General features: G+C 51.8%; 2 protein-coding genes across 2 annotated transcripts; both read right to left on the bottom strand.

The window, feature by feature from the left end:
• Positions 1-363: 363 nt before the first annotated feature.
• Positions 364-1,581, bottom strand: LOC119094963 (low affinity immunoglobulin epsilon Fc receptor). Its single transcript, XM_037217909.1, has one exon. It carries the CDS (start codon positions 1,579-1,581, stop codon positions 364-366), a length of 1,218 nt encoding a protein of 405 aa, XP_037073804.1.
• A 3,532-nt stretch (positions 1,582-5,113) lies between these two features.
• On the bottom strand, positions 5,114-7,069 carry LOC119095076 (uncharacterized). The gene is made up of 3 exons (XM_037218002.1): positions 6,499-7,069; positions 5,875-6,104; positions 5,114-5,732 (listed from the first exon to the last, which is right to left on the bottom strand). The coding sequence occupies exons 1-3, from the start codon at positions 6,934-6,936 to the stop codon at positions 5,267-5,269; spliced, it is 1,134 nt and encodes a 377-aa protein (XP_037073897.1). The 5' UTR covers positions 6,937-7,069; the 3' UTR covers positions 5,114-5,266.
• Between the last annotated feature and the right edge of the window lie 3,587 nt (positions 7,070-10,656).

The following is a 10,656-nucleotide window of genomic DNA, read 5'->3' as shown; positions in this document are numbered from 1 at the left end:
TAAAAATGTTATGCATGCACATTTGCATTCGTATTATGGAACTCGTCGGTAACTACCCACACCGACAAGTGGACATGATTTTTTGAGCGCGCAAATTGAATGTTTGACAGTGATGTTGTCTATACTCACCCGGGAGAAAGCCCAGGGCCGAAATTTTTTAGACATAATTGGCATCATGACGTTGTGGTGTGTCAATACCCTGCTATGCCCGTTTGATTTGGAGTCTCGAACCAGCACTCCGTCATATGAAATCAGACTATTTCATGCGTCGCATTATTCACGACGAAACCGTTCAGGCCATGTAATAATGAACGACAGTAAACCACACAAACCATCCCCTTACACTGCTCAGGACACAGGATGCTAATTTGACAAGTTGATCTGGCACATGAAGCAGATTTTCGCGTCACAGGATCTATCATTCCATTTCAAGGTGAGGGTGCTTCGCCCGTAGATCTCCACACAGTTCTCGGCACCGCCACTGTTGTTGGGTTCCGAGGGGCTCCAGTTCGTGTGGTCCAGTTCCGTGCCGTCGCTCCAGCCCCAGCCATTTTCGGCCGTTCGACTCAGACCTATCCAAATATAGCCACAGTCACTGGCGGCCACCACCGCGGTCACGTGTTGCTTGTTCCGCTCGTGCACGGACACCAGCCGGGCCGAGGGGTCCATGAGAGAGCAGGCGCGGTGGGCCCGGTACCAGGTGGTTGTCTCGGGAGGGATCAGGTAGCATCTGTCGCCTCTGTGACTCCAGCCGTTTGGACAGCGCTGTGTGGTAGCGCCCAGCGCAGTCAGCCGCTCCTGGATAACCCGCTGGCCGCTGCTGAGCGCCGCGATGCTCGACAACAGGGCGTTGTGATTGTTTCGGAGCTCGGAGAGGTCGGCCCGCAAAATCTCGATCGCCTGTCCCTGAGACGTCCTCATTGCGCTGTGGTCCGCCTGAAGCTGCTGTACGACCTGCCGTAGCTCCAGGACCGCCTCCTGGCCCGTCTGCAGAGTGCCGAGCTGCTGGTGGCAGTGAGACAGCTCCCGCTGTCCGTCCAACACATGCCGCATATCTGCCGTGATGTTTGTGGCGAGCTCCGACCCGCGGAGCACGTCCGCGCCGAGGTCGTTGATCCTGGCGTTGAGCTGCTCTAGATGCGGTGCGATCACCGCGCCAACCCCCGTCTCCACGACCCGCTGGAGTCCGTCCAGCGCCGCGTCCCAGTCTGGTCGCATCGTGTCCGACGGCAGGCTTTCGACGCGTTCTTCCGGTGTTTCAACACCTCCATCAAAAGAAGAGACCGACATGCCCTCCCGGTTTCCGCTCGGCTCTCCATCGCCGTTGACATCAGAGACGCGTTCCAGCTCCACGGCTTCGTGCGGTTCCAGACCATCTCCACTGCTAGACATGTCCTCCCGACCCCCGCTCGACTCTTCGTCGCCGCTAACATCAGAGATGTGTCCCAGCTCCACGGCTTCGTGCGGTTCCAGGCCATCTCCACTGCCAAACATGTCCTCCCGACCCCCGCTCGACTCTTCGTCGCCGCTGACATCAGAGACGCGTTCCAACTCCACAGTTTCGTGCGGTTTCCAGGCCATCTCCACTGCCAGAGGCCCTCTCATCTCCCGTGTCCCCTGCTGTACTCCATGGCAAGCTCTAAGCCCTGCTGCTGCGGCAGACTCACCCGACCGCCGCCGGAGCCGGCCGCGGTGGCCAGTGAGACCGCCAGCGCCGCGGCAAACACACAGCTCGCCAGCTGCAGTGGCGTCTTCATGGCGCCCTCAGCCACGACTGGTAGCCCGGGTTGCCGCGCGCCGCCGCGGGACGCGATGTCCGGCTCCCCGGCTGGTGATAGCCGCCCCCGCCACCTCAGCGACCGCGGCTATCGGCGGAGCAGAGCAACAACAGGCACTGGTTTGCTCGGCCCTTCCGCTGCCGGAAGGGCGCGCTGCACAGGCGGATGTTGAATGTCTGCGGTCGTTGCCCGAGTACATGAAGCACGGTAGTGTGGTTTGGACGTGTTGACGCGGGTACCTATAGGATATTTTGCGAGTGCAGTGAGCAGGATGCAGTTTCGCAAAATCAGTCGAGAGTCTCAACTCCGTGCTATCATCCTAGGTTATCCCAAAAATGCGTATTTTTGCCGGGAATGGTTTTTTATTTTGCCGTTTTTTCCAACGTTGAAGCATGTATTTCCATTCGTCGCTTGGCTTTTCAGTTTCTTTTCTTGGTATGATGGACCTCGGGGAGATGGAAGACGGAAATAGGAAAGTAATCTATGCGTATAATATCGGATTTTCCACGTTATTTTCCGTACCGTTTGCGCTTGCGCTTCTCGTAGGCTGTCATGATCGCACTTCCTCAGGTTTGGAGGGCTGCCTCCGCAGGACAGCTCAAATGCAAGTTGGTGGTGGGGACATATGTTGGAGATTGCTCAGCTGCAAATTGAGGCAGCTCGGACCAGTTCCCAAAGCAATGCAATGTTGCGTTCCCGACAAAAAATTTTGACGATGGGTCACACCAAGACTACGCCACGTCATGTACGCAAGAACAGGTGGCCGAGTGGGCCGCGCTCACACCTGCATTTCCTAAAAAATAATATCAGCCTTATGGATGCCCGGACCCAAAGCATTGGAGGGCGGTGAAACTAAGTTCTTCGTGCTATATTTTTCTCAAATTACATAAAAACCAAAAGGCCTTTGCAAACGGGTTCCTCTGCATCAACTATGAATAGAACATGATTAACGGCTAACTTGACTTGCCTGGCTAACAGCCTGGCAAAGTTACATAGAGTCCCGGTCACCGTGATCGCCGGCTGGCCACGTTGACGGTCGAGTGCTCCCAGTGCAGCAGGGCAGGCACCGGATGGAGATAGGCGTGCACCGAGCAAGGTCTCTTTGCAAAGTTTTCGTGGAAAAGGGCTTGCCACTGAGTGGGCCCTTCCCTCAGCCCGACTTAAGGCCCCACTGCTCCACGCAAGTACCCACCCAGCGGAAGCTGGTGCCGTAGCCCGCGCGGAAGGACGTGACGGCCCGGACGCATAGCCGGGAACGGTAACCACTTCACGCGTCAGAGGCTTCAGACCTGGGTAGTGGTACGTGGCAAACGTCCTTCTTGGTCAGAGTGAGCTGCGTCAGGAGATCAATATCAACAAGTTCGCAAGCTGCCTTACTTTTAATATTGATTTGACATGGGATCACTTCCGCCTTGTTTGATCCTGGCTCTCAGCAACGACGTTATAGATATGCAGTGGTTCTCACATAAATACACTGACACACACACACACACACACACACACACACACACACACACATATATATATATATATATATATATATATATATATATATATATATATATATATATATATATACATACATATATATATATATATATATATATATATATATATATATATATATATATATATATACATACTTAGTTATATATATTTGAATCACCGAGCCACAGCGGTCCGTCTCATTAGCTCATGTTGGGTTTGACTTGAATGGTGGTTGGTGCGTTAAAATGTGTTTTCAACGGTGCTTCGCTCAGGGACGCATGAAGCTCGCTAAAGCCCAAACAGTAACCATGTCATTTCCAAGAGGGACACAATTCAAGGTGTTGACAGTCCCTTATATATATATATATATATATATATATATATATATATATATATATATATATATATATGTGTGTGTGTGTGTGTGTGTGTGTGTGTGTGTGTGTGTGTGTGTGTGTGTGTGTGTGTGTGTGCGTGCGTATGTGTGTGTGCATACTCATATATTTATAAATCTGCCCCTAAGATGGATAAATAGATATACATAGCTTATTAATTGTGTCTTGATAACTACCACCAAGATAAATTTCCATTGGGCATGACGATGGTATGACATTCAGTACTGGACGATTTTGAGCGTTGTAAAACGTCTTAGATCCTTGGATCCACGTATAAATATAATTTACCTGAGGTGATAGATTATCAGGTGAAACTGAAGTTCCTATGCGCTAGTGCTGAAGTTAGCTGTGCAAACAAAGCCGTGTTTTCACTAACTGAACCATGCGATACGGCTCGGTATCTGAAACAGGTAGATAGTAGCGACCCCTATACTAACAGACGACAGCCAGCGCCCTCTAAGATTTCCCTGAAGCTTCGCATTACGTCCGAAAGGTGCCGCGTCGATCAGGCCCGGCACGAGCGTCGCTCCACCTCGCAAATGCATTGATGCTGACCCCCGCCTCGCCAGGGCTGCCACAGACCGCTAAGGGTCGGGTGACGGCTGGTTTATCCAAGCAGCACTCGCCGGAAGCAGCTGGTTGCGACACCAGAAATGGCAGCGCGGCGGCTGCCTCCCTCTCGATCGACAGGTGGGAGCGCGTCTCTCGCCGCCGTCCGACCGCTGAGCCCGACGCTGCTGGGCCGCGACGGACCGCGCTGCAGCTGAGGTGGGCCTCGGCTCGGCCCGTGACGAGAATGAGGCCCCGGGTGTCGCTCCCTCACCGAGCTATAGCACTGCTGAGGTCAGCTCGGTGTAAGTGTTAGCCCTTGGCTTATAGCTGCGATACTCAGTGAGCTCCTAAAAGAGCACTCGTAGCATCCAGGTGGTGATACACATTCAGTTAAAGGGGGTCCAGCCCGGCAGATCAACAACGTATGCAACATGTACCATGTGCTAGACATTTGTCACTGCTAACATTTTCCCTGGCCGTATTAGGTGCACAGGAGGTGCGCGTCAGCAGAGCCAAGTGAACATCATTGCGTGTACGGAAACATGCTGTCCCATAAAATGGGAACGCTGTTGCCATCTTTGTTGCTGTGTGTGTTTCTGCATTGTTTGATGATTTCGGTGACATAGTGACGGACTAGGCAAATATTTTGGGAAAGGCTCCTCCAAAGAAACACGGAGTGCCCCTCACGTACCTGCACAGTTTGTTGGTCGGCCTGCTTCTTTAGTGCACTAAGGTAGAAGTGCCCTTGGCCTGCAAGAGTCTCACGAGCAGGGGTTGAAATTTTTATGGTCCAGTGAGAATGATCCGTTCTTCAAAAAATGATTCCCGACATGTTTTTGCACCGTATTCATCCATTTCCGGCATCACGCATTAACAAATCAAAACTATTTGATAGTCGACTCACTCTGCCCAAATTTTATTGTTTGACTCCTTGAAGACTGCACAGTGACAGGGACATGGGTGTTCGGTTGGGATGAAGGCGCTGACACAGGTCCTTCAGCCAGCGCATCTCACGAAACACAAGAGATCGTATTGGGTTTCGCCTGGCGCTTCCTAGACGGTCAGTTTTTCCGCCAGTGACCAGCCGGCCGGCTCGTTGTTGCATAGGCCGGGGATCCAGCAGACCAGACTGTACATGACACTGACCAGCCAGAGCTGGCCCGCCTCCCACCAGGAGGGCTCGCCACTGTGCAGTAGACCGGCCGAGTGCAGCGCCGCCCCCGGCAGCCGCAGCAGCTGCACCAGCACTTCGGCCGGCCGCTGGTCGGGCGCTGCCGTCAGCCAGCAGCCGCCGATCAGCAACAGCACGGCGGCCAGCAGCAGCGACAGCCGGCGGCGCTGGAAGAAGCTCCAGCGGCTGGGGAACAGGTCGGGCTCGGCCGGACGCTTCAGGCTGCTGTTGGCGCGCGCCAGCAGCAGCGCGATGTCCTCGTCACCGTGTCCGCTGAGAGCGCGCAGATCGAGCGCGCCGCCCTCGTCACTCTTCTGCACCAGAGTCGTCAGCGACTTGGTCAGCGCCCTGAAACGAGCAGGTCACCCGTCGTGAAGGAATGGCGAGGTAAAGATGTGAGCGAACAAATGGCGTAAGTACGCATGTGATAATGTGTGCAATGTCAGACAGTTCCAGCAAACTACATATATTTTGATGAAAAGAAACGTACCTTTCCTTGGACAGCTGGTGCTTAAGGTCATCTAAAATTTGGAAAATTGACATCATGGAGTTCATGATTTTCCCCATCTTGTCAGCCCAGGCCAGCTGGTCACGAGCACTCTCCGCGTTGCAAGCAACTTGAATGCACGCAGTGAGTGTCTTGTGCATGACCTTGGACTTCCAGAACAGATCGCCGGCTGCTGCCTCCTTGCGCTTAGCATCCTGCACGGTTTGATAAGCCTAGAAAACAATTAAGAGCAAGCGTGAAATTATGGTCGTCGAGTGTCTTTGCAGTACACTACATTTTAACGTCCGCCGGGGGCGCAGCTCGCTTGATGACATTGCTTAATAGGTTCGACTGGCATAAGCAATAACCATGGGCTAAAGCACGCACTCAGCCCGGATTAGCATAATGCACTTACAAAGCCCATCAAGGAAGTCATCCTTGTAAATAAATGATTGACGTACAAAGGTGCTTAAAACTGGGAGTGAAATCACCTTAGCAACAAATAAATGCAGGCGAGCATATTAATGCATCGGTCCACACATATTATCGGACACTGGACAGTGCTAAAGAAAATGATCTTCCGTTGGAACGCGTGCCAACCAAACTGCAAAGCTACGAACTACTTACATCAAAGGCCTGCTTAGATTGCTTCATTAGTTCATCGGCCGCTTTCAGCGCGTCATCCAGAGCAGCTTGGGATTCGTCAGCCTCTTGCTGCAGCTTCTTACGTCTCCAGGGTGATACGCAATTCATCAGTTCTTTGTACATTATCTCTGTTTCGATCCCTTTTGATTCTAGTTCTTCCTTGCGCACGATCAAATTTCCGAGGGCTTCTTTAGTCTTTTCTTGTAACTCTTCATTTTCTCTATGTCCAAAGTCCGCTCGTAAATCTTTTGGGGATCGGGTGTCAATAACAGATGAGCGTGACTGACTTCGCGTTGACCTTGCATCACCTCGGAAAGACTTGTGAGAGCGAGGACGGTCGCCGCTCATTGACCTTTTGTCGGCAGATGGGATAAGATAGTCAGTGGACCGAGCCCCCGCGCTTCGTATTTGTCTTTTCATGGCGCTTTCTGTAGTGTTCTATGTAAACCATAAGCAAGTTAAAATTTTGTTTATGCTGTGACTATTGCTTACAAGTTGGTCAAATTTAAAAGGGAGAGAATAGTTACCAGAAGATTCAACCCCCAGAGTATTACTTCACCATATATGTATTTCAGGCTTGCAACATTTTTAAGCCGATATTCAGCATCGCCGCGTGAACTTAATTTGGTTTTGAGCTTCCTGTATGGAACGCTCCTAATTCATGATACAGAAATTCACTTATTGCCGCAGCCGATATTTTTGTTAAACATCTGTTGTCGGACTTTTGCAAATTTCCGTAGATTACAGACAGATGGCAAATTTCAAAATGTTGTGACATAGTTAAGGACATTTCATGTGCATCACCTGGTCAAGATAGATATCAAATAAAGGAACGTGAGGCTGTTCATGCCTCCCTAACCAATAAGGTAAACATTATCCGTTTGTCGGGCCTCCAATATACAGAGATGATGCTTTGCTCCGCCCCCCCCCCCCCCCAAATAAAGAAGGATGATGCACATTGATTGCAATACATTAGTCTTAGCCCTCTTGCCTCAGCACATGTTTCCAAATAATTTTAGCAGCATTGTTTGGGTTGCTGTATTCCTTATAATAATACTTTGGTATGTGCTGCAGTGGGACCGGACGGTGTTTGGAAGGTGATCGCATGACTGTCGCATGATTAAATCTAAATAAATATCATGCGTACACCTGACACTAAATCACGTTGAGGTAACAATGCCATGTGTTAGGTAAGCTGTGAAGATACAAAGCATGCAAACATCCAAAAGTTATATAATTGTCTCATTCGGCATCGCACAAGTTGTGTAAATAATGCACGCATGCATATGGGTTATTCAAACCGCGATAGTAACTGACTGCCTTAGGAAAACGATATGAAAAAGAAAGATCTTTTTTGTACGAGCAAAGGCTATGTAGCTCGCATGAATCACCGAAATTAACATCAAGGAGGCCCCATAGCTGAAGAAGGGAATACCAAATGAAACTGGCAAGACTCTTTGTGCATTAAGAGGCTCGTGTTATGGATCATGAGAACGTTCTTGTTGAAAAGGTAGCCGATGCTCCGGATCAGGAGGCCAAATTTTATGTTAAGGAGGCCTTTCCTGGCTTGGGGGCCACCATCATGACCTAGGAGTCCCTCTTGATAAGCTAGGAAGCCCCCGTTTCGAACTAGTAGGCTCTCGTTAAGACCTAGGAGGCCCTCGTTCTAAACTAGGAGGCCCACGTTATGAACAGTAAGGCCCCGTTATGAAAAGGGAGACACCCGTTATGATCTAGAGGGCCCCTTTATGAATAACGAGGATCTCTTTCAACTGCGAGGCCCACTTGTGTTAAAGAAGACCCCTGTTCTGAATTAGGGTAAGAGGTGTTTGTAAGTCGAGTTCCGAATCCGTCTTAGTACCGGAACATCGGAGTTCAACATCCATCACAGCAAATGACCAACACCATCTCATTCGGCGTAATAATTGGGCACCCTGGTATGCACAGTAGCACAGCTATGCATTCGCATCTGATAATGCGCCGGTTACAAAAACAGGCACAGCGCTGCCACACAACGAATGCGTCCGGTCATCCCGACTCTTTTGTGTGCGTCATCCCGTCCCTTTAATCACCAGCACCAGCTCGCTCGACGCGCGGTGCTCAGGAGCACGTGTCAGCTCCACAGGGAGCCGGCGTGCGGGGAGGGGGGGGGGGGGGGGGGGGGGGCGGCGGAGAGCACGCCATTAGCACGTGCCGGCAGCGGCCTGATTACGGCCGGGCGTCAACGTCGGACGCGTGGGGCGCGCCGTAACGGCCACAACAACACGTCAGAGGGTCGTAAACAACTTCTTCAGACGTGCCGTGCCGCTGGCCGGAGTGCGAGCCTCCGTCTCCGCCCAGGGCGGGAGCAGTGCAGCGTCTCGTCCTCAGCGAGGGCCGCTATGCGCCGGGCGGCCTGTCGCAAGGAGAGTCAACGTTCACACGGTACAGACGGCTACCACTGAGGACCAGCCGAGTAGAACTGCGGAGCGGCAGAGAAATGTTCATGTCCGGCCCACTACAGCCGCGGAGCAGCCGAACACAACTGCGACGCAGCCGAGCACAACCGCGGTGCAGCCGAGCACGAACACAACCGCGACGCAGTCAAACACACCGCGGCGCAGCCAAACGAACACAACCGCGGCGCAGCCGAACACAACCGCGGCGCAGCCGAACACAACCACGGTTTAGTCGAGCACAAACGCGGTGCTGCTGAACGCACAGAACCGCGGTCCAGCTGAGTACAGACGAGGTCCGCCCGAGTACAACGACCCAGCTGAGTACAACGGCGATCAAAACGGCCGGAACCCAAGACTCAGCCTTTGCTAGCCAGGCTTGAACTAGGCATCGCAAGGATAGCAGATGTTCGTAAATGATTCCGTGTGGTTTGGTTGTTTTGGTTGCATGGCAAACGTTATATTTGTTTTTATTTTTGTTAGTTATCGCTTATTTGTGATTATTGGCTTATCTTTTATCTCTGTCATCGTATATGTACATTATTATCATTATTTTTACCTTCACTTGTTTGTTTTCGCGCATTTGTTAATGTTCGGTCCAACCCTGCCTTGACTGCAGGGTTGCGAGGGAAATGAACAAAGGGTTCCGCATCATGTCTCAATATATTGGAAATTGCCTGGCACGAAAGACGAAAAACAATAACTATCAGTCCGAGTGTGCCAATGCATGATAGTTGTCAACAACAAGGCTGGTAAATTTCAGCACATTGAAACATTGACATTGGGTGTATTGTCAGCATTTTGAACTTGAAGTAGGCATCACTTCCGTAGTCAGATGATCGGCAATTGTCTTTTTTTGTTTTGCCTGGGTGAAAACATGGACGGTGCAGGGGCATGTATGCTTTCCAAAAGCTTGTTTATAAGGCTTCGACAAACCTGACAGTGCATGAACCCCTGCATATATCTTGCACTGGCCCGCAATTGGTGTAGGGGCTGCAAGTCCCTACACCAATTACGCATGCACACGCTACAAGATGACTCAATGATCTGGCGCCCGGACCTGTTGTTTTCCTCTGCAGCCATGTCTTTTTCTGATCGACAGCCGCAGCCTTACAGCAGATTTACCCGCACGTACCCCACTTTTGTGCATAGTATGCATGTCACGCGAGATACAACTGCTCGACCGAGCCGGGGCACGAAAGGCGCTCCAAAGATCAGTCACCCGGGGACCATGCGCTGCCGCCGATGGCATATCGGACGGCAAGAGACGGGCCTAATCACATGGTTTTCGGCACATTAATGGGCTAATGAGTCATCTCCAAATCCCGGGATAAAAACCTGGGCAAAAACAACCTCGCATCCATTGCGGGCACCTGGCTGGCCATATGCGCTGTCCACGTTCTGGTCCAATTACAAGTCTGGCCGCTGCCGCTGACCGGAGCAGCTGCAGCGCGGCTGACTCAGCGGTGGTACTGGGCGGGCCGCGCCAGCGGCGGCCGCACGCCAGCCGCGCGGAGCTCGTGCCGGCGTCGCGCGCCGCCGCTGGGTGTGGTCATCGCGGGTCCTCTGTCACGCTGCACCAGTCGTCGGCGAGCCATGCCTGTCATCAGCAGCCGGAAACCATCAAACGAGCAGGCGGTACTCCTTCGGATGCTGCATTACAAGTTCAAGGATATTTTGAAGACTGTCGTGACTTTGCCGTGAT

The sequence above is a fragment of the Pollicipes pollicipes genome, unplaced genomic scaffold (assembly GCF_011947565.3).
Source record: "Pollicipes pollicipes isolate AB1234 unplaced genomic scaffold, Ppol_2.1 Scaffold_1376;HRSCAF=1609_pilon_pilon_pilon, whole genome shotgun sequence".
NCBI classification, from domain to species: Eukaryota; Metazoa; Arthropoda; class Thecostraca; order Pollicipedomorpha; family Pollicipedidae; genus Pollicipes; species Pollicipes pollicipes.
The sequence above is the reverse complement of the archived record's forward strand: the minus strand, read 5'-3'. Positions and strand labels throughout refer to the sequence as shown.

Bases quoted from the DNA above. Each gene is read 5' to 3' on its own strand.
- LOC119094963 (XM_037217909.1), bottom strand. From the start codon at position 1,581: ATGGCCTGGAAACCGCACGAAACTGTGGAGTTGGAACGCGTCTCTGAT.
- LOC119095076 (XM_037218002.1), bottom strand. From the start codon at position 6,936: ATGAAAAGACAAATACGAAGCGCGGGGGCTCGGTCCACTGACTATCTT. The intron at 6,105-6,498 runs GTAAGTAGTTCG...ATTGTTTTCTAG, and splicing joins AATCTAAGCAGGCCTTTGAT to GCTTATCAAACCGTGCAGGA. The intron at 5,733-5,874 runs GTACGTTTCTTT...TGCTCGTTTCAG, and splicing joins CACCAGCTGTCCAAGGAAAG to GGCGCTGACCAAGTCGCTGA.